The sequence below is a fragment of the Pelobates fuscus genome, chromosome 5, assembly GCF_036172605.1.
Source record: "Pelobates fuscus isolate aPelFus1 chromosome 5, aPelFus1.pri, whole genome shotgun sequence".
NCBI classification, from domain to species: domain Eukaryota; kingdom Metazoa; phylum Chordata; class Amphibia; order Anura; family Pelobatidae; genus Pelobates; species Pelobates fuscus.
This window is the reverse complement of record NC_086321.1, coordinates 285,219,404-285,243,851: the sequence shown is the minus strand read 5'-3', so window position 1 is coordinate 285,243,851 and position 24,448 is coordinate 285,219,404. Positions and strand designations below refer to the sequence as shown.

At 42.9% G+C, this 24,448-nt stretch overlaps 1 protein-coding gene across 1 annotated transcript in view; it reads right to left on the bottom strand.

The window, feature by feature from the left end:
- Nucleotides 1-24,448, bottom strand: part of CIB3 (calcium and integrin binding family member 3) — a 43,348-nt gene that overhangs the window by 16,084 nt on the left and 2,816 nt on the right. Inside the window, exon 2 of the mRNA XM_063457304.1 lies at nt 22,545-22,579. Coding sequence (XP_063313374.1) covers nt 22,545-22,579 — 35 coding nt within the window. The remainder of the gene's footprint in view (nt 1-22,544; nt 22,580-24,448) is intronic.

The window sequence follows — 24,448 nt, the reverse complement described above, 5'->3', positions numbered from 1 at the left end:
AGCTGACAGTTGGATGGAATGCTGGTCTGTTAAACAGTCTTAAACTTAATAAGCTGTTGCCATTGCCCTTACCCATAATGCTTGTCTCATGTGTTTTTGTTGGGGGCAACGGGAGTTGGGGACTGGTCAGCAGTCATGCTTCTATTTAGTTATTCTTAGAGAAGGTTAACAAGAGCTAAACAAGTGAGAGAAGGTAATGTAATACCAGGAAGTAACAACTTGATAGACTGAAGTAAGGGAAGAATTGCATGGGACCAAAAATAACAGATTACACAGATATGAGTGCAAAAATAGCAAACCTAGAACTTGTGTGTTAACTATAATAACATTAGCTTCATGGAAATATCAGCTTTATACACTGAAATGCAAGTATGCAAACCGGAAACAACTCCCACAAATAGTACAGTCCTTAACCCTATAAAAGACACAGGTACATATGTTTGGCAATGCACAAATTTCACAAGTAGTGCATAATATGAAACCTTTGAAATTTGACAATGTATGAAAATGACAAATTTTACATAAATGAAGCTATTTGCCCAATGCAAGGAATGCATGGAAATAGATAATAGATTAATTTATGTCCTTCATGAGTTAAATGCATATAGTTTTTTTTGTGAATTTAATTTTTGCATTTAGACATGTTCAGAAGCATTAACAAAATGAGTCTCGCAAGACCCAAAGTAAATTGAATAATGAGACTCACAGTCTCTCAATAAAAGAAAGAGGAGAAAAATAAACAAGAAAACCAACATTACTTTCTTTAGAGAAGAGAACCGTAGTGCAGAAGTTCACAAGGCTTTTAAACTATAACAATAATTTGGTGAAAAAGTTTAAAAAGGGGTAGGAAGATTGGTCATGTAAAGAGAAAAGATATCTGTCTGGGATAAAGCCACCAATATATAGATAATTTATCCATCAACCTGTCCCACCCGATTGGGATCTACAGTGACTTTCGAAAGCCATCTTTATTAGTTGTCAGTATCCTGAAGACCAGAGCAGTCTCACTTCTTATAGCTCCTGCTCCTGATACCTAAAACGAGCGATATTTCTGCAAAATCTGGGCCAGAACACCCTTACTTACACTAATAGGGTACCGTGGGCCACAAATCCAAAAACGCAAAAGCTGACAAGGGTCTCCCTAGCAGAGCTATTGGAGATCTTCACCACTGAGCCCAACAGGCCGCATGGGCCAATATGGCACTGGGAGAGGACTGATCTTCCTTCTCCGACTTCTTCCCGGACACGGCGAAGGGGCCTCGACAGACATGGTGCCGAGATCTGCACAGACAGCCCCAGAGGACAAAGGCCCGGTCACTGTAACATCACCAAGTGTGTCTGTTTCCCCATGTCTCAGTGTCCCCATGTGTGTATGTGTACCCAAGTGTCTGTGTCCCCATGTCTCCCAGCACCCCCAAGTGTCTGTGTCCCCATGTCTCAGTGTCCCCAAGTGTCCCATGTGTGTCTGTGTCCCCATGTCGATCTGTGTCCCCGTGTCTCCAAGTGTCCCCCAAGTGTCTCAGCGTCCCCAGGGGTCTCTCTGTGTCCCCATGTCTCACAGTGTCCCCTAGTGTCTCAGGATCCCCATGTCTCCCTGCAGCCTCTACCCCATCCCTCACTTTCCTGAGCTGTAGGCTGTCTCTACAGGCTGAGAGCTGCTGTGTGCTCTCTCTGTGCTGTGTAGCTGCTCCCCCATAGATCAGTGAGTAGAGAAATGCAGGTATATGCTGTAACTTCCTATCCCTGCCTCTCTCCACACACACAGCAATCCCTATGGATCGGTGATGGTATTGCAGAGTAATCTCTGTTTATACTGAGAAAAATACCGGCATTTGTATTGCTGGTATTACTGCAATATCGGCACCGGCCAGGCATCCTCAAATAAATACCAGCCAGGTGGCAAACCTAAGAGTAGTGTGTAAAAAAAAAAATACATATATTGTAGAATGGACGCTTGTCTGGACCTGGTTTTAACAAACAACGTTGATCTTTTGACCAACATTCAAGTAGGTGAGCACTTGGGAAATAGTGATCACAATATAGTGTCCTTTGAAATAAACTCAAAAAAACAAAAGCACATGGGGTATACTAAAACATATAATTTTAAAAAGGCCAATTTCAATAAGATAAGGGAAGCTTTACAATATATTGACTGGCATAAACTCTTTAGTGAAAAGAACACTGAGGATAAATGGATCATCTTCCAACAAATATTAGAAAGGTACATTTCTCAGTATGTACCATTGGGAAATAAGTATAAAAGAAACAAATTAAAACCAATGTGGCTTAGTAGAGAAGTAAAACAAGAGATTAAAAATAAGAAAAGGGCATTTAAAGCATTTAAATCAGACAAATCAGATGCATCTTATAAAAGATATAAGAAAGCAAATAATGCGTGCAAAAAGGCAATTAAACTTGCTAAACTTCAAAATGAAAAAATGATAGCTAAAGAGAGCAAAACCAACCCCAAAGCATTTTTTAAGTACATAAATTCCAAAAAACCCAAAAATGAAAGTATAGGTACACTTAAAACTGAAACAGGGGTGTTAGTTAATGAAGACCAAGAAAAGGCAGGAATTCTAAATAACTATTTCTCCTCCGTATATATTAAAGAAGAACCCATGGCAATAGATGTGCAAATGATTGCTACTAAAAACTTGCAGAATAATTGTAATTGGTTAACTCAAGACAATGTGCTGCAGCAACTAAAGAAAGTTAATATAAACAAAGCTCCAGGGCCTGACGGTATCCATCCACGTGTACTTAAGGAACTAAGTGTAGAAATAAGTGAACCTCTGTTTTTAATCTTTCAAGATTCTTTTCTTTCAGGAAGTGTTCCGGAGGATTGGAGGAAGGCAGATGTGGTTCCTATATTCAAAAAGGGTTCAAAATCCTTGCCTGGAAATTATAGACCTGTGAGCTTAACTTCTGTGGCTGGTAAAATATTTGAAAGGTTATTAAGGGATAATATTCAAGAATTCCTTGAGAAGAATATGGTTATCAGCAAAAATCAGCACGGTTTTATGAAGCACAGGTCATGTCAAACTAACTTGATTGCGTTCTACGAAGAAGTAAGTAGAAGTATAGATCAGGGTTTTGCAGTGGATGTGATCTATTTGGATTTTGCCAAGGCATTTGATACAGTTCCACACAAAAGATTAGTGTTCAAACTCAAGGAAATCGGTCTCGATGAAAATGCTTGTTCTTGGGTAGAACATTGGCTTAAAAACAGAATACAAAGAGTTGTCGTTAATGGTAAATTTTCAAGCTGGACAGAGGTGGCAAGTGGTGTCCCTCAGGGGTCTGTTCTGGGACCCCTTCTATTTAACATTTTTATAAATGATCTTGAAGACAGCATTGAAAGTCATGTTTCAGTGTTTGCAGATGACACAAAACTTTGTAAAATAATACAATGTGAGCAAGATATTACTTTGCTGCAGAAGGATTTAGATAGACTGGAGGACTGGGCACTCAAATGGCAGATGAAATTTAATGTTGAAAAATGCAAAGTTATGCACTTCGGCGTAAAGAATACACAAGCAACGTATACCCTTAATGGAAGCGAATTAGGGATAACAACACACGAAAAGGACTTGGGAATTGTTATAGACAACAAACTATGCAACAATGTGCAATGTCAATCAGCAGTGGCCAAGGCCAGTAAGGTATTGCCATGCATGAAAAAGGGCATTCATTCTCGGGACGAGAATATCATTTTGCCTCTCTATAAATCACTGGTAAGACCACATATTGAATATGCTGTGCAATTTTGGGCACCTGTTCTAAAGAAGGATATCATGGCACTAGAAAAAGTGCAGAGGCGGGCTACAAAATTAATAAAAGGAATGGAACATATCAGCTATGAAGAAAGGTTAACAAATTTAAACCTATTTAGTTTAGAAAAACGTCGCCTGAGAGGGGATGATAACATTATACAAATATATTCGGGGCCAATACAAACCATTGTGTGGAAATCTATTCACAAACCGGACTTTACATAGGACACGTGGCCATGCGTTTAGACTGGAAGAAAGAAGATTTCGTCTAAGGCAAAGGAAAGGTTTTTTTACTGTAAGAACAATCAGGATGTGGAATTCTCTGCCTGAAGAAGTGGTTTTATCAGAGTCCATACAGATGTTCAAACAGCTACTAGATGCATACTTGCAAAGACAGAATATTCAAGGATATAATCTTTCAATGTAGGGTAATAACTGCTTGATTCAAGGATAAATCTGACTGCCATTCTGGGGTCAATAAGGAATTTTTTGTCCTAGCTTGTTGCAAAATTGTGCTTCAAACTGGGGGGTTTTTTGTTTTTGTTTTTTTTTCTCTTTTGGATCAACAGCAAAAATCAGGTGTGAGGAAGGCTGAACTTGATGGACGCAAGTCTCTTTTCAGCTATCTAACTATGTAACTATGTAACTATGTAACTATGTATATAAAAAAAAAATTATAATCAATGGGCCTGTTCCCTGGGCCTGGAGCTGCAGCTCAATCAGCCCCTATGTTAATGCGGCCCTGCCCTGTCCTATACCACAGCTTGTAATTACCCCCTACCCGCTTATGCCAAAACATGTCTGTGCAACTGTATTGAAGGGGGTGCCTCTTCCTAAGTGCATTAGACCCCTCTTGATTGTATTGGATGTTCCTCACTCCAGCCCTGGAAGACTTAGTTAAAGGACCACTATAGTGCGAGTAAAAAATACTTGTTTTTCTGGCTTTATAGGGTCTTTAGGCTCCCCCCCTCAGGATCCCACTCCCGCCGGGCTGAAGGGGGAGGAAGGGGTTAAATGCTTACCTTTCTCCAGCGCTGGGCTCCCTTGGCGCTGGGGACTCTCCTTCCTCTTCCGACGTCATCCGCCGAATAGAGCCGCGCGCGCATTCAATCAGTCCATAGGAAAGCATTTCTCAATGCTTTCATATGGACGTCAACGTCTTCCCACTGTGATTTTCACAGTGAGAAGCACCTCTAGCGGCTGTCAATGAGACAGCCACTAGAGGCTGGATTAACCATATTGTAAACATAGCAGTGTCTCTGAAACTGCTATGTTTACAGCTGCAGGGTTTACCCTAGATGGACCTGGCACCCAGACCACTTCATTGAGCTGAAGTGCTCTGGGTGCCTATAGTGGTCCTTTAAATAATAGTCTATTTCTGTCTTGTTCCTAAAATATAAAATCCTCATTACGCATGTCTTTGACTGTGATGTATATTATCTCGGACCTGCAATTTACTTATGTTTTTTCATCAGTTGCTTAAAGTATTTGTAGCATGCATGTGGATTAAGCAAAAAATAAAGAATTAAAAAAAAAAAACACAAAATAGATGCAACTTAATAACTATATGAGAAAAGGAATTATATTGTTTTGAAACGCCATGCGTGTTGATGTTTTGTTGATGTATACCGTACCATGTCTAAGCACTCATTACATCAGTCTGTGACTGCATATTTACATGTTAGCATATTGTCTTGCATTACAATAAAAGGTTCGTGACCGAAGACTGGCCTCTCGTAACATGGGGTCATCTTTCAGCCAAATCCACCATGTGTTGCATTGACAGAGTATACAATTTCATATAATCCTTGGTTTACAAACCACAACAAAAATGCCTTTACAAAGCACATTATTATAATGAAAGAATGATATACACCATTGGTCTTCCATTCTTCTAATACTGGTATGACTGTACATCACTGTCTCTATTCCATGGTACAGCTCTGCTGAATTTGTTGGCACTTTGCAAATAATAATAACACAATTCAATATCAGTAAGACAGGGGATGACATCCAGTACTGGATATAATTCCATAAGAGACCTTGCAAAGTGTTGGTTTGTGTCAACTTGGGTGGATTGTAAGCTGTGGACCAGGTAGAAGCCTAAACATACAGACCTAAGTAACAACAAATAGACTTTCCATGTACTGGTCCTTAAAGTGGCCGGACTATTGGTGGAAAGTATCAGAGAGAATAGCTGGGGTCAAGGACAGCAGAGATACATATATACGATTTAACTAGCCAAGGTCAAAAGAGTACAGAGATCAGGAGAAATGTTTAACAAATCAATATTAAATACCAGAAAATGATACCCAAGGAACGCGCTCTTCGGCTACTAGAACCACAACAGGGTAAAATGGAGTGGGAGAGGTAAATATATATAGACAGTACTTCATTTCAATTGGCCCATGTCATATCAGAATTCCTTACGATTCATGGGTGATAGAAAATCTCATATGACTGTTTGGTTTCACCATAATGAGGCGCCAAATTCAGTCCGGTGAAATCTGCATTCGGATCCAAATTCTGTCCGATGAATTCAACCCGTAAGAACACACAGAGCTTTAGTGGGCAACATCATAGAAAACACCATAGGGCTCAGGTAAAAGGCTAGCGTTAAGTGTAAATAAAAACTATCCTACTGGCAAAAAACCTAAGTAAGGAAGAAAAGGATTTGATGTATCTTTATATGGTTTCTTCCGTACACTTAAATTAAAAACCTTTTTCTTTACAGCTTCTAGAGACAATGGAGAACAGAGCAGTCCCATACAACGGCAGTCTCCTGACAATACACCAACTGAATGGCCAACAATGACCATACCCCTATCCACAGGTTTGAAGCCAAAGAGCACATTCACACCTATGGTCACCAACCAGTCGGAAGAAATTTTTACCAATTTGGTTAAAAGGGACATAAAAAAATTGAGACGTAGAAAGGGCCATTTAAAGAGACAATATAAAAAAAAACTAACTTTACAAAGGATGAATGGGCCATAATAAATAATTTAGAAACAGATAAGACAATTGTCATAAAACCAGCGGATAAGGGGGAGCGCTAGTCATTATGGATAGATCATATTACATCAAATAAATTTTGGCACAATTGTCCAATAGGTCTAATTATGTACCCATAGGAATATTTACCCATGTAACATAGGAATATTTTTCAAGGAGATATGGATTTACCCATGGAATTTAATAATATTCCCCTCTTTTCCTACAAGAGAACAAGGAATCTAAGAGATATCTTAGTAAAATCTGACATAGGGAGCTCAAAAAGAAAAGTTAAAATCTTCTCAGAACAACCCAAAAAGGGTACTTTCCCATGCCTAGGCTGTTCAAGCTGTAACAGTGTTATCAAGGGGGAATATTTTATGCACCCACATACTGGTAAAAAAATAACGTATTGATGATTATTACACGTGTAATTCCGACCATTTATTTTTTTCTGAAATGCCCATGTGGACTTCTCTATGTGGGTGAGACCACCAGAGCGGTGAAGGTATGCATAGCCGAACGGTGGCCCTGCAGACAGGGAACTGTTTGGCACCGGTACCACAGCATTTTAAATAATGCGGTCATAATATTAATCAACTTAGATATCAGGTAATAGATGGTGTGACGAAACCAACCTCGCCACTGAGAACTGGAGAAGCCTGGTTGCCCGCCTGCTGCCTTTGGACTATGGCCCTGGGAGATTGGGCCCTTTACAAACAGTATTCGGCCCTAACAGAGTGCATGTCACTCATTCTGGCCCTTTAAATACAGTGGGGCCATTCGGTACTTGCCCTGTGTGAGCAGTGATACCCCCAGATAGCTATGCCCTGGAGCCTATTCATATAATGAAAGACTATGGGAAAGACTTTGGCTCCATGGCAATTAAACTGTATTTGTGTGGTCTGCGTGCCATTCACCTAATAATGTGCACGCAGACCTGAGCTATCTGGGGATATGTTAAATGTCTGTGTTTAATGTATAAAAAGTGACTTTATGTATTTTAAAGAGTTTTATGTTGTTTTGCAACCATGTGGTTAATGGAGTCTGCCTCTAGTCCTGGATAATTAGATTTCCTCTCCAATTATCTCCAGGGCAGAAGGGAGGAAGCCAGGATGCATTGTGGGGATGTTTTACTTTTACTGTTTGAGCCAGAAGGAACAAAAGATACTTTTAGTAACTTTTTAACCCCTGGTCGGATTCATGCCATTTTTTAATATGTTGTTCCCCTGAATGGATTGATTGTGGATATGTATTTTTATGTGAATGTGATGTATGGTTTTAAAGTTATGAAAGTTGTGTAAAAGTATATTTTGAACTGTACACATAATGGGATTAAGTGTCACACTAAGGGGAGGGGATGTGTGGGAGGTAACATCTATGTTATTGGTTATTTTATGCCTCCCCCTGGGTGTGGCCTGTATGTGTACTCATGTAATAAAAACCAGGCTGGGTGCCCAGCACCTCAGACCACTGCTTGACCTTCAACACGGAGCCTTGTCTCGTTCTTGGGGGGATTCACTGTATGCTGTTGGAGATTTGACTGCTAGGAGTGTAAGCTGATGTCTGCTTTTCCTATTCATCTGCTAGCAGCTATTTGTGAGGTTCCAGCTGGAGTGCTACCTTATTCACCTATATCCAGTTCGTGAGTTCTGATGTTCTGCAGTAGCTGTGCCTTTCTGAGGAAAGGGGATTATCGCCTAAACTGGGTTTTATCCTCTTGTATGCTGAAACGGTCCGTAACAATTGGTGGCAGCGGTGGGATGGCGTCCTAGTGCGAGGAGAAGCAGCTCAGAGACACTGGTAACGTTTGGAGTTACAATTGAGGGCAACGCTAGCCATTGGGCAGCGCCCCTGGCTACAACAGGATGGAATCAGCTGGTTTGCGGACAGCGTTCCATGATGAGGAAGAGAAGGAGGCCGCAGATTACAGGGATGCAGCCAGAAGGGAACTCTGGTATGATGCCCTGGAAGATGCCCAGTGGCGGCGAGGTGAGGGCCTCCCCAGTGATGAGCAGCGGCTACAGAAGCGTGTGGCAATGCGAATATGTCTATTGGGGGAGCAGCCCCTAGATGAGTGGGTGGCAAGACTGGAGACCCTGGTATGGCGAGAGATCGGGCTAGACAACGCATACCAGGCCCTCTGGTGGCATACCATTCGACTTACTCCCTGGACGGCCGAGCACGACCTACCGGAGGGGGATGATTATGATGGTCCTGGTCTACTTCAGGATGCCATGGAGGAGGATCTTGATTTCGGCAGCACGGAGGAGTCTAGGTTTTGGGACATCTACGACTACCGGATGGGCATGTATGTCTGGGCTGACGAACGCGAGGTGAGAGAAGACATGACCCACCTGGTAACAAGGGAGTGGGAGCTGGAGCAAGACTACCTACACCTGCTCAGCTCCGTGCAGCCCCAACCTACCCGACAAGCAGAACCAGGTCTAGAGCCCTTCAGCTGGAAGGATATCGTAGAGGTTTACTGGGAAGATCCCCAACCCCAGAGTGAGTGTCAGGGAGCTGAAGGTGCCGTCCTTCCCCCCCAGCAGCAGTGTGTCCTACAGAGAGCAGAGACAGTTGGTCCCTCTCTACAGCAACAGGACAATGGTAAGGGAGTGGAGACAGGCGGTCTCCCTCTCCAGCGGCAGTGTGTACCCCAGGGGGCCGAAGGTGCCGTCCTTCCCCCCCAGCAGCAGTGTGTCCTACAGAGAGCAGAGACAGTTGGTCCCTCTCTACAGCAACAGGACAATGGTAAGGGAGTGGAGACAGGCGGTCTCCCTCTCCAGCGGCAGTGTGTACCCCAGGGGGCCGAAGGTGCCGACCTTCCCCCCCAGCAGCAGTGTGTCCTACAGAGAGCAGAGACAGTTGGTCCCTCTCTACAGCAACAGGACAATGTTACGGGAGTGGAGACAGGCGGTCTCCCTCTCCAGCGGCAGCCTGTGTTTCCGGGAAAGGAGCACAGCACCCCCTCTCCCCAGCGGCAGCTTACCCTAACAAGGGGAGACACCAATCCCCCAGACGGCGCAGATGGGACCGTGGTCTCTGTGCCTGACCTACAGGGATGCTGGACAGCCTTTCCAGATCCCCAACTACCCTCACCGGGACACCCAGAGGAGGGGGTAAGTACAAATTCCCCTCCCCAGGTAACTCCTAGCGTGGCACCAGAGTTAACAGAGGCAATGTTAACCCCTACTGACGTCCATGTTCCCTTGGCTACTGAGCCGGACTATGTCCCAAGCATCCCAGCAGACGAGCTGGCAGCTGGGCAGAGTGCAGTCGGCCTCTGCCCTACCTTTGTCCCTGGTCCAGAGCCGGATGTCCCGCAGGCTACCCCAGCCGAAGAGCTGGCAGCTGGGCAGAGTGCAGTCGGCCTCTGCCCTACCTTTGTCCCTGGTCCAGAGCCTGATGTCCTGCAGGCTACCCCAGCAGAAGAGCTGGCAGCTGGGCAGAGTGCAGTCGGCCTCTGCCCTACCTTTTTCCCTGGTCCAGAGCCTGATGTCCTGCAGGCTACCCCAGCAGAAGAGCTGGCAGCTGGGCAGAGTGCAGTCGGCCTCTGCCCTACCTTTTTCCCTGGTCCAGAGCCTGATGTCCTGCAGGCTACCCCAGCAGAAGAGCTGGCAGCTGGGCAGAGTGCAGTCGGCCTCTGCCCTACCTTTGTCCCTGGTCCAGAGCCTGATGTCCTGCAGGCTACCCCAGCAGAAGAGCTGGCATCTGGGCAGAGTGCAGTTGGCCTCTGCCCTTCAAGTACCCTCGGCATGTGGCCTCATTACCACAGCCAAATACCCAGGTGCAGTGACTGTGTGTTGTGGGTGGGCTGTTCCTGTACTTTGATGTTGTGGGGGGACTACTCGGACATCTGTTTATTGTGGGTTGGTGGATCGACTAACGGAGGCACTGACCGACAGAAGGTCAGGTGCCTGGTTAGTCTTCCCCCCAAAGGGGAGATGTGTTACAAATCGCTATTTGTAACTGGCCCTTTAAATGAGAAATTGCCCTGCTTCCCTGGATTGTGGAGAAGCATGTTTGCCAGCCTCCTGCCTCATGACTATGGCCCCTGGAAGATTGTGCCCCTGAAAACTTATTAACATTTATTGGGTGTGTATGGCCCTTTAAGAACGTCTGGGGACATATTGTGACTTTGCTGAACAATGCCCCTTTAAGACTATGTCCCCAGACCGGTAAAATAACTTGTTCCTGGCTTTCCCCCACTTGGTTCAGTAAATAGGGCTTACTGAACCAAGTACCACACAGGCGGACCACCCAGAAGCTAAAGTGTGCAGGCAATTTACCTCCCAGGCTGTGAGGTTACTGCCGGTCAATTGCACGTGGCGGCGGCCATCTTGGTTTCCTCGAATGCGGTCAGCGGTGTATGCTAAAGATTCTGTGGAACTGAAATCGGCTACACATTTTGCCGAACACCGCTGACCCTTACCTTCTCCCATACGGAGCTTGCAGCTCCAGAGACTAAGTCCCGTTCGAAATGGGACTTAGTCGTTTTTTCGCATGAAATTGACCGACCGACTTTTATTGAAATTGAATGTATGGTTTTAAAGTTACAGTGTGTGTGTAAAAACTGTATTTTTATTGTATGTAATAATTGGTTTAACTGTTTATCTGAGGGGAGGGAACCTGTGGGCTGTACTATGCTGTTATTGGTTAATTTCATCCTCCCCCTGGGAGTGTCCTGTGTGTACCTTATCCTAATAAAAAGCAGGCTGGGTGTTCCAGTCCTCAGACCTCTTCTGACCCTCAATACGTAGCCTTGTCTCGTTATTGGAGGGAACTGCTATATCACACTGGGGATTGCTATGCGCTGCATATTCCCCTGAGCTCTTAATCACTTAGCTCTTGTAAGAGCTTGTTCCGGATACGCTCTCCTGGAGGAGAGGTCTTCCCCACACGGTCCTGGAGGACAGAAGCCGATCCAGGGTGGAAGGAAGACGGCACGGCTCCAGTTAAGCTACGGCGGTTGTGGAGCCTGCGGTGGTTGTGGTGTCGTCTGCAGTGCTTGGAGTCCTCTGAGTGCGCTAGGAGCATCCATCAACGGAGGGTACTCAGTCGGAGTACACGGAGCTCCGTTACAGATGGGGTCCCTCCATTCAGAAGGGGTGGTCACAGGCAGCGACTCCTCATGCAAGAGAATCTACACGGGATAGATTAATACTATTTCCAATTTTATTAAGTTGTGGCAATAAATGTACATTCATATACACTTTCTTTCTTGAGTGCGGTATCATTTGGTGGATTTGTATTTTGTGATTTAGGGTCTTTAGAGGTGACCCAGATACCTGCACCTTTTGTTTTGAATGAGTGCAAGTACTCTTGAGACCCTATACCCTATGGGTCTCAATGAAGACTACGATTTAAAACATTTCCTATGAATTTCATGTGGAAGGGGTTCTCTTAGACAGGACGACAGAATAACATTGTTTATACCTATGACCATAGACCTTTTGTAAAAAAAATTTTTTTTTTTTGCAGTGCAAAGACATAACAACAAGCGTGGGGTACCCCAAAGGCATTCCTCACGCTAATTTTCATTGCTTATAACATTGGGGTATTCGGGGTACTTGCACATTTTTGTTAGTTTAGTGGGTGGTAGTTGTAGGATTAGGCATGCAATTAATAAAGAAAGTGTGACAAGTAGTCAGAGTTCCAAGGGGAAACCACAGGGTAGGATAGCAAGGTGGCGGCCGTCCACCTCACTCACCGCCCGGGTAGGTGCAGCTTTGCTGATGTGCCCTCTCAGGAGTCGAAAAACGCTTGTTTTTCAGAGTGGCCTCAGCACTAGCGCCTCTTTGCCCGCAGGACCGTTGTTTCCAAACTGCAGAAGGGTAAATTATTTGCTTTTTGAGCATATTAATTAATGTTATTTATCTGCAGGAGCTCGCTTGTATGCAACCTCTATGCATGGCGGTCCGGCCCCGCCCCCCATGACCATAGAATTTTAATAACCTCAGTATTATATTTTGACAATTTGTTTATAATATCCCTTCTGCAGTTCACAACCAAATGACCAATATTGGTCTGCTCCACTTGTTCAGTTCTTTGGCACACCACGGATATGACCAACTTCTGGTCCGCTACTTGAACATCTTCAACGTCATACCACACCAGAATGTACACTTATATGAAATACTGCATGGGTAAGCAATAAATATACCTTTTTGATAATTAGTATATATTAATGTATTTCATTTTGGTCCATTAGAAATCTTGTATATACATTCTTAGAGTTAAATATATGTTACGAGAACAATAGATTTTTCACTTTTCCCATCTGTTTACTTTATTGTTTCTTCTTTTTTATAATTTTTTCTATTTTTCCCAGTCAGTCAGTCAGTACTATGTATTATAATTTTTGATATTCTCTTAACAGTGTATTCGTGGAGTTTCTCTATACTTTTGCATTCATTTATATATGTGGTCTGAAATATGTACATTGGGTGTTTGAAGTAACAAATGCACTTTGCAGTCATTGAACAAATAGTACTACTCCTTTTACTTAGATTTAAATATGTTGTAATGACTTATTTTGTCCACTACTGACTAGTGGAGCTGTTGGACGCTATAGATTTATACCTGATTTGTAAACTCCCAGCCACCTTACACATGCCTACGTCATCATGATGACATCATGACGTTCCGCATCGGATGAATGGCGGGAACGTCAGCTTTTATAACAGATTATTCTGTTTGTTACACCAGGGCCATTTAAAGGCATTAACTCCCAAGCGCGCAGCCCTGGATTTACCTGCCTCTATCCAACTGACCCAGAGGGACCCTCCAAGGATGCCCATACCCCGGCCATCATTTTTTGATGATCTGACATCAAGTGTTTAATACTCTGTCTCTATACTTTTATAGTGGTGGGCAAATCACTGAATAATACTATCATCATACCTTTGGTGTCTTTACACGGGATAGATGAATACTATTTCCAATTTTATTAAGTTGTGGCAATAAATGTACATTCATATACACTTTCTTTCTTGAGTGCGGTATCATTTGGTGGATTTGTATTTTGTGATTTAGGGTCTTTAGAGGTGACCCAGATACCTGCACCTTTTGTTTTTAATGAGTGCAAGTACGATTTGGATTTTTTGGATCACACAGGAAATAGCAATAAAGGAGAGAAGAACTAAAATGGAGGCAGCTATTTAATATTTTTGTTTTTGGATGAATTTTTAAAATAATATTATTTTCATATGTTGATATTTTCTTATGATCTTTTTTTTCTTTCAATATTTTGAAAAAAATATATATTTTAAAGGTTTATCCTAAAATATGAAATCATTTGAAAGGGTTATCCAAAAATATTGCCCCAAGGCATACATTGCAATGGATCAACATATTTGTTGATATCTCTTTTGATAGTTGATAGAATCAACATTTGTATTTGAAAGAGAAAGATATAAAAAAATGTTGGTAAGATGCAATGTTAAGGTTAACAATATTTGAAAAAAGAAAAAGAATGTTATGTTAAGAGATGCAGCCATACTTAAGGAGTTCTTTCTGGTTACGCAGAGAACCGAGGGGTTTGGTCATATTCACTAATATGTCACCTTTTAACATCTCTTAATTTATTGCATGTCACACTTACTCAAGCAGCCAGCAATGTCTCAGTGTAAATGGATTGCTATGACCAAGTGCTCAAGGAACAGGTCTTATAACGAGTGGGACAAGATGCATTGCCATCTGGTGCTATTAGTTATGTCATTTTTGTCTCTAGGAAATCCCAACAGGGTTATTCACAAAAGTAAGAATTCAACCTGAATAACAAATTTAAGTTTAAAATAGCCGAACTAGAAGCTATGCTTGTAGTTACGCCAGACAGAAAAATATAATAATTGTACCCCCTGAGGGGACACCAAAACGGAATTTACTAGTAGTTTAAAAATAGATCTTGAGATGTATCTGTAAATAACCTTTTTTAGACGTATATGTACACAAACTAAAATCCCTTGTATGATCAAAATTGTTATTATAACAGAGGTGAAAAATGTTCTGACATTGCATTATTTATGTGGGTTATGAGGGTAGAAGAACATTTCTGAGTACCTGATGCGATAAACAAATTCAGTGACAGGCAGGTAACTCATCAAGTGAATTTTGATCAATTGGTATCCAACTCATAAACAGGTCACTTGCATATTTTAAATAATAGAGGTACCTCTTCACCCCAAGTTAGCTTTGATGGCAATCAAAGGCAAATTATGTCATATAACTTTAATGAAGCTACTAGTTGATAAGTAGAAACTCAGTGGTTTTAAGTCTAAAAGTAGTAAAGTTACATTTAAATAGTTCTATAAATTCTAGCCATTTTTTTTCCAATTCAGCTATTTCAGCCCACAGATTTGAAATGCAAAAACTTTAAATTCTTGACAATTCACACTTGCCTCCTGGCATTTGTAATGTATGCCTTTTGCATCATGGGGGAGCAAGCATGAAGGAATTCTGAACATTCCTTACATATAATGTTAGGGATATATATATATATCTCAAAGGTCATGTGTTGGTCGGAGCATTCGCAAAATATATAGAAAAATGTTCCTACAGATGCGTATATACCCACCAGGGACGTATCTTACACGAGGCAAACAAGGGATCTGCCTTGGGCGTCACTTTGCAGGGGGCGGCAAAACGCCCCCAACTGGCCAGGCAGATCCCTTGTTTGCCTCGTGTCCTGGGGGGCTCAAGAGCTGGCTGCCTGGCCACTTTTGAGCCCCCCCAAGGCGGGCAGCAGGCAGCGAGGGAGCATGCTCATCTGAGCTCCTCCTGCTCAGCTTAATGAAGCCGGGAGCTGGAATATGACGTCACTCCGACTCCCGGCATGACTAAGCGGCGCGCCAGGGACCTGAGCAGGGACATTAAAGCTCCCTCGCCACCTACTCAGCCCCCTGCCTGCCCGGGACTGTGTTTCTGTAAGTGTGTGTGTCTAAGTGAATGTGTGTGTCTAAGTGAGTGTGTGAGTGTGTGAGTGTGTGAGTGTGTGAGTGTGTGTCAGTGAATGTGTGAGTGTGTGTCAGTGAATGTGTGAGTGTCGGTCAGTGAATGTGTGAGTGTCGGTCAGTGAATGTGTGAGTGTCGGTCAGTGAATGTGTGAGTGTCGGTCAGTGAATGTGTGAGTGTCGGTGTCAGGGTACCTGTGGTCTCTACCTCCGAAAGAGGTAGAGACTTAGCTGTTCCTCCATCCAGACGGCCTGATGGCTCCCTTCCCCACGGTCTATCCGGTCATGCAAGGCCGGCCGCGAGGGAGTGACTGCCTTTTACAGCATCTAGGCAGGAAGTTGTCATCAGGACACTCCTCCGGAACGACCTGTCACTCAATTGCTGCAGGACCAATCAGGAAGCCTCGGAGGCGTGGTTACTGCTCTGAACAGGGTATTTAACAGAGCTTCTTTCATTAGCTCATTGCCCTGTCGTGGTTCTAGCTTGTTCTAGTCACTCAGTGCTTGTGTATTCTATTATCCCTTTTGGTTTTGACCCGGCTTGTTTACCTTACTCTGCTTATCTCTGTTACCCTTGATTCGGCTTGTCTCTAGCTTACCTGTCTTCTGTTACCCTCGACCTCGGCTTGTCTTTGACCATTCTTTACTGTACTACTTACGTTAGTCCGGCCATTCTAAGGTCCGGTATACGTATCTGGCTACTGTTTGTACTCTGCGTGTTGGATCCCTGTCCCGATCCTGACATTACGACAGGGCCAATGGATCCTGCAAGTACAAACAGTCAGCTTGCTTCTCCTGATCCTAGGTTTGAAGCCATGGATCATAGAATGGATCAGATGGCGCTTGCGCTACAGGCACTTTTATCTCGTGCCAATAACCCACCAGAGGAGATACATAATACCCCTATTTCTCCTGTCGGTTCAGGTCTAGAGGTAGCCACAGTGGGTGCTTCTTCTCGCATTACCCCCCCAGTACGCTATGGCGGGGCTCCTGAGAAGTGTCGTGGTTTTTTAAATCAAATTAGTATCCACTTTGAATTGCAACCTCGCTCCTATCCTACAGATAGGGCTAAGGTAGGATTTATTATCACCCTACTTATTGAGAAGGCTCTGAGATGGGCCAACCCATTATGGGAAAACGAAAACCCATTGGTGTATAACTATAATGCATTTGTAGCTGCTTTTAGAAGAACATTTGACCCTCCAGGTAGAAAGGTGAATGCAGCCAGATTACTGTTGCGCCTGAGACAGGAGAACCGAACACTTGTGGATTATGCACTAGAGTTCAGGTCTCTGGCGTCAGAAGTCAAGTGGAATGAGCAGGCATATATGGATGTATTTTTGAATGGCCTATCTGATGTAATCCTTGATGAGGTTGCTACTAGAGAACTCCCTGAGAATTTAGAGGACTTAATTTCGTTCATCTCTCGGATAGATGAACGTTTAAGAGAGAGACAGAACACTCGAGAGAGGAATCGGAGACCTTCTTTTAGGTTAGCCCCCGCTTTTCCAAGTCCTGACTCCACAGTATCTTTGCTTCCTGAACCTATGCAGATAGGGTATACCCGCCTCTCTGAGGAGGAAAGACAGTACAGGAGAAGAGAGGGTCTGTGTATGTATTGTGGAGCCAAAGGGCATTTGCTCTCGAACTGTTCTAACCGTCCGGGAAACGCTCGCACCTAAGTCTCTCTAGAGGACAGGCCTTGGGTGTTTCTATTTTGTCCTCTACTCCTAATTATAAAGATCACAGGCTTCTGCTACCAGTTTCCTTAATTTGGGAGAAGGAAGTAGTCAGGGCTATGGCTTTGATAGATTCCGGTGCTGCTGAGAATTTTATAGACCAAGCCTTTGCTATTAAAAATAATTTCCCATCCCAGCTAAGGGAGACACCCTTGGCCGTTGAGGCCATAGATGGTAGACCACTACTAGATCCTGTTATCTTTCGTGAGACCGTACCCATTAATTTAAATGTTGGTATCCTACACGTGGAGAATTTATCTCTTTTGCTGATTTCGTCCCCTTCCGTTCCCATAGTTCTGGGGTACCCATGGTTGAATAAACATAACCCTATTATCGATTGGGAGTTAGGGGAGATACTCTCCTGGGGCCAGGGCTGCCAGGAGAGGTGTTTAGGCAAGGTTTCTCCATTAGCTAACATTAACATACCGGAGAATCCTACTCAGTCCACAGAAGGACAGATACCAGACCTTTACCTGGACTTAAAGGCAGTATTTGACAAGAAGAATGCCGATTCTTTACCGCCCCACAGGTCATTTGATTGTAAAATTAAGCTTCTACCCAGGACTATGCCTCCGAGGGGTCATGTATATCCCTTGTCTGTTCAGGAAAACTTGGTTCTAGAGGAGTATATTCGGGAGAATTTAGAAAAGGGATTCATTAGGAGGTCTTCTTCTCCGGCCGGGGCTGGGTTCTTTTTCATTAAGAAAAAGGATGGCACGCTGAGACCTTGTATTGATTACCGAGGCTTGAATAAAATAACTGTCAGAAATGCCTATCCTATCCCACTGATTACCGAGTTATTTGATCGTCTTAAGGGCTCCAAAATCTTCACCAAGTTAGATCTCAGAGGGGCTTACAATTTGGTGAGAATCCAGCAAGGTCACGAGTGGATGACGGCATTCAATACCCGGTATGGCCATTATGAATACACTGTTATGCCATTTGGACTATGCAATGCTCCTGCAGTATTTCAAGATTTTATTAATGAGGTACTTAGGGAGTTTCAGCAGGATTGTGTTATTGTTTACCTGGACGACATACTAATACACTCTAAGGAGATTGAGACTCACCATAGACAGGTCAGAAAGGTGTTACACAAACTTCTGCAACATGGTCTATACTGCAAATTGGAGAAGTGCAGTTTTGATCAGGCTCAGGTAGACTTCCTGGGGTACGTGATTTCTGGGGAAGGTTTTAAAATGGATCCTGGTAAACTTCAATCTATTTTAGACTGGCCTTTGCCCAAAGGACTCAAGGCTATCCAAAGGTTTATTGGGTTTTCCAACTACTATAGGCGCTTCATTAAGGGTTACTCCTCTATCATTGCGCCTATTACCAATATGACCAAACAAGGGGCTGATACTAAGTTCTGGTCTGAGGAAGCTATTGGTGCTTTTAAGACTCTCAAGGAACTTTTTGCCTCAGCTCCCATTCTAGTTCATCCTGATACGACTCTGCCTTTCTTGCTCGAGGTCGATGCTTCTGAGACAGGAGTTGGGGCTGTTCTGTCTCAAAGGTTAGGGGTGGATAAACCGTTACACCCTTGTGGTTTCTTCTCTAAAAAATTTTATGGGCCTGAGAGCAGATATGACATCGGGGAGAGGGAATTGTTAGCGGTCATTAAGGCTTTAAAGGAGTGGAGACATTTACTGGAAGGGACACTACACCCTGTTACTATTCTAACGGATCATAAGAACTTGTCTTATATTGGGGAGGCGAAGCGCTTGTCCGCCAGGCAGGCTCGCTGGGCCTTGTTCCTCACTCACTTTAATTATGTACTTACGTATAGACCTGGTTCTAAGAACTCTAAAGCCGATGCATTGTCTCGTCAATATGAACCATCCTCTATAACTGAACCACTTCTGTCCGCCATAGTTCCTAAGGGGAATATCATCGCGAACACGAATCTCAGGATTCACTCTCCATTGCTTTCTGAGATCATGAAGTTTCAGCATTTGGCACCTAAATCAGACCCCTGGGGATCGACACTTCGTTCCTGCCGCTCTCCAACTGGAGGTGCTACGCTGTCTCCATAACAGTAAGGTGGCTGGGCATCCTGGCATCCGCAAGACTTATGCGCTGGTCTCTAAAGATTTTTGGTGGCCTGACTTACGCAAGGATATTAAAGAATTCATCGGGGCATGTGAAGTTTGTACCAAGACCAAGCTACCCCATTCGCTTCCATGCGGATTTCTACACCCTTTAGAGGTTCCTGAAAAGCCTTGGTCCTGCCTGGCAATGGACTTCATTGTTGATTTGCCTATCTCTAAAAAGCAGACTGTCATCCTCACTGTGGTAGACAGATTTACTAAAATGGCTCACTTCATTCCCTTACCTAAACTCCCATCTTCGCCCGAATTAGCGGAGATATTCGCCAGGGAGATTTTCCGTTTGCATGGGATACCTTCCCAGATTGTCTCTGACAGAGGCTCCCAATTTGTTTCCCGTTTTTGGAGATCATTCTGCTCCCAACTAGGCATCAAATTGAATTTCTCCTCTGCCTATCATCCTCAGTCCAAAGGAGCTGCTGAACGCACTAACCAAAAAGTTGAACAATATTTACGTTGTTTCGTTTCAGAACACCAGGACGATTGGGTCAGTTTGATTCCTTGGGCGGAGTTTGCACATAACAATCTCATTTGTGATTCTACGCATTCTAGCCCTTTTTTCTTGAATTATGGCTTTCATCCTTCCATCCTTCCTTCGGAGTCTTCTTCTCAAGGGATACCGTCGGTGGATGTTCATGTTGCCAATTTAAGAGAGTTGTGGGATCAAACTCGACAAATCCTTCTGCACAATTCTACGCTGGTTAAAAAACACGCTGACAAACGTAGAAGGGCAGCACCGGTGTTTGTTCCAGGCGATAGAGTATGGTTAAGTACTAGAAACATTCGGTTAAAAGTGCCGTCCATGAAGTTTGCTCCTCGATATATTGGACCTTACAGGGTACTGTCTCAAATTAACCCAGTTGCGTATCGTTTAGCGTTGCCTAATGCCTTACGCATTCCTAATTCATTTCATGTTTCCTTGCTAAAACCATTAATATGTAACAGGTTCTCCTCCACGATCGCCCCTCCCCGCTCAGTTCAGGTGGAGGGTCAGGAGGAGTATGAGGTCGATTCCATCGTTGATTCTCGAATCTCCCGGGGGAAACTGCAATATCTGGTCGATTGGAAGGATTATGGTCCTGAGGAGAGAAGTTGGGTACCTCAGGAGGAGGTGCATGCTCCCCGTCTCCGCAGGGCGTTTCACTCTCGATGCCCTTCTCGCCCTGGTGTATTCCGCCCGGTGGGCGTATCTGAGAGGGGGGGTACTGTCAGGGTACCTGTGGTCTCTACCTCCGAAAGAGGTAGAGACTTAGCTGTTCCTCCATCCAGACGGCCTGATGGCTCCCTTCCCCACGGTCTATCCGGTCATGCAAGGCCGGCCGCGAGGGAGTGACTGCCTTTTACAGCATCTAGGCAGGAAGTTGTCATCAGGACACTCCTCCGGAACGACCTGTCACTCAATTGCTGCAGGACCAATCAGGAAGCCTCGGAGGCGTGGTTACTGCTCTGAACAGGGTATTTAACAGAGCTTCTTTCATTAGCTCATTGCCCTGTCGTGGTTCTAGCTTGTTCTAGTCACTCAGTGCTTGTGTATTCTATTATCCCTTTTGGTTTTGACCCGGCTTGTTTACCTTACTCTGCTTATCTCTGTTACCCTTGATTCGGCTTGTCTCTCGCTTACCTGTCTTCTGTTACCCTCGACCTCGGCTTGTCTTTGACCATTCTTTACTGTACTACTTACGTTAGTCCGGCCATTCTAAGGTCCGGTATACGTATCTGGCTACTGTGTGTACTCTGCGTGTTGGATCCCTGTCCCGATCCTGACAGTCGGTCAGTGAGTGCGTGAGTGTCGGTCAGTGAGTGCGTGAGTGTCGGTCAGTGAGTGCGTGCATCTGTCTGTCTGTGCGTGCATCTGTCTGTCTGTGCGTGCATCTGTCTGTCTGTGCGTGCATCTGTCTGTCTGTGCGTGCATCTGTCAGTGAGTGTGTGTATGTCATTGTTTGTCAGTGCCAGTGCGTGCATCTGTCAGTGAGTGTGTGTATGTCATTGTTTGTGAGTGTATATGAGAGTGTGTGTCTGTCAATGAGTGTATGCATCTATCATTGAGTGTGCGTCTGTCAGTCAAAGTGCGGCCTTGTCAGGAAGGGGTGGGGAAAATTAAAATTAGGGGGGGTGCCCGAGCACCGTCCTGCCTAGGGCAGCACAAATCCTAAATACACCACTGATACCCAGACTTTCGTACATATTATTATTACCAATTAAAAATATCATATGGCAAACTAACTAGTGTCACAGTCATATAATAATGTTCAACTTGAGTATTATTATAGAAGTAATAAAAAATACACACATTTCACACGTCCCTCCTGAAATAAATAATACAGTCCCAAACACTAATGCACAAACCGTGTGTATGGAAGGATGGACAGGGTTCTCAATGGGAATCAAATGAGCAATGTATACGTCACTTCAAGAGTTAACTAATTTATATAGCACAGAATGTAAACTAAAATGACAGAAAATGGAAATTTTTAAAAACAACAGATGTAAAATATGCACAGAATTGACATTAAGCAACCCGGAGCAGATTTTTTTTTTAAAGTGAATGATCAGTGAGTAAAACCGGTGCTTCTACATAACACCCCCTGACATCATGTTCCTGTGATGCATAATACTAATGATTGGGATAAAACGGGCAGTTCAGTGACGTAAATTGCAAACCTGGCTGCCTGGCTCGAAGATTTTATCTTAAGCAGACAACCTGTTTATCAGTTCAGCTGTGAGAATTTCAGCTAGCATTAAAAATCTAGTCAACATTTGTTAAAAATATTGGGCAAAACCTGTCAATAAAGCTTGTCTGGGGTTTGCCAATAATATAAAATCAAGGCCGTGGTGGGGACGGTGGTACAGGGCCCTAAAATAGGGAATTTGTGAGGCCTGCTACATTATTTCAAATATTCAATGCATTTGCATACACGAAAAAAGATTTAGAGCATAGTTATGTTCATTTAAAGTAATGCCATTTCTACTTACCTGAGTATTTCTTTTCTTGTAAAGAAGGTACAATCCTGTTAACATATGAAAATAAAATGTATTTTATATCACATTCAAGGGATAAATCATTTTTACATTCAACAGGTTGCTTTGGTGCAAAGCTTTGTTGGCAGAGAAAGGGGGGAAAAAAGCACACAAGACTGCACCCAGGCTGCAGAAAAATCAAAAACATTCTATTTGAAAAAATATTTGTATGATGGTTTCCAAGATATTAGGACCTATAACAGATCCCCGATGATGTTCTGTGATGCATCTGAGAGATAAAACAGAACAGTTCATGTAAAACATATTCATATATTCTGCCACCTTCCGTAGAGACAGACAGACAGAAACATACATTCATGCATACTGTTAGAGAAATAGAGATATATAGATATAGTTACATAGCTGAAAAGGGACTTGCATCCATCAAGTTCAGCCTTCCTCACATATGTTTTGCTGTTGATCCAAAAGGCAATAAACCTAGTCTGAAGCGCTTCCAATTTTGCAACAAACTAGGAAAAAATTCCCTCTTGACCCCAAAATAGCAGTCAGATGTCTCCTTGGACCAAGCAGCTATTACCCCACTAATTAGAAATTATATCCCTGTATTTTATGTTTTTGCAAGTATTTATCCAATTTCAGTTTAAACATCTGTATGGACTCTGATAAAACCACCTCTTCAGGCAGAGAATTCCATATCCTTATTGCTCTTACTGTAAAAAAACATTTTCTTTGCCTTAGATGAAATCTCCTTTCTTCCAGCCTAAATGCATGAACTTGTGTCCTATGTACAGCCCTGTTTATGAATAGATTTCCAGATAATGGTTTGTACTAACCCCAAATATATTTGTATAATGTTATCATACCCTCTCTGATGGGCCGTTTTTCCAAACTAAAGAGATTTAAAAAAATGTAAACCTTTCTTCGCAACTAAAATGCTCCATTCCTTTTATCAATTTTGTAGCTCATCTCTGCACTTTTTTAGTGCCATGATATCCTTCTTTAGCTATCAATTTCCCATATTCTAGCTTAGATAGATAGATGCTGATAGAAAGACCGATAAATAAATAGATGGACAAATAGATAGATTAGATAGATAGATCAATAGATACTGTTAGATAAACAATGATGTTAGATATTTAGATAGATACTGATATATTAGATAGGTAGAGAGATACTGATTGAGAGACAGACAGATAGATAGATTCTGTTAGAGAAAAAGAGATGTTGTTAGATATTTAGCTAGATAGATATAGCTAGAAAGAGAGATGCTATTAGATATTTAGATTGAAAGTGATAGATACTGTTAAAAAAAAACAATGTTTTTAAATATTTAGATAGATACTGATATATTAGATAGGTAGAGAGATACCGATTGATTGATTGATTGATAGACAGACAGATACAGTGAGGGAAAAAAGTATTTGACCCCCTGCTGATTTTGAACGTTTGCCCACTGACAAAGAAATGATCAGTCTATAATGTTAATGGTAGGTGTGTTTTTTTATTTATTTATTTTATTTTTATTTATTTTTTCTTGTGCGATGAGTGGTAACAAGCATGCATAGCCACGATAGCATTTGCAGGCAGTATATACAACATTTCAAATCTTGGCAGTTAGTACAGCACTTTTATTTTTATATATTTAACATAAAGTCAACAGACTAATATAAACATAAGTATCTAAAATTTTCAGCAAGCTAGGTTGGACGTGTTTAAAACAATGTAAGGTTTGCTGAAGCTTAGAAATGTGGTCGGTAGGGGAGACAGCTTTTGCTTCGTATCTCATGCTTGCCTAAACAGTTAAGTTGTCAAGATATGATTAATAATTTATACAAAGAAAATAAACTAAAACAAGATAATCAATGCTTAACAATGGTAGGTGTATTTTAACAGTGAGA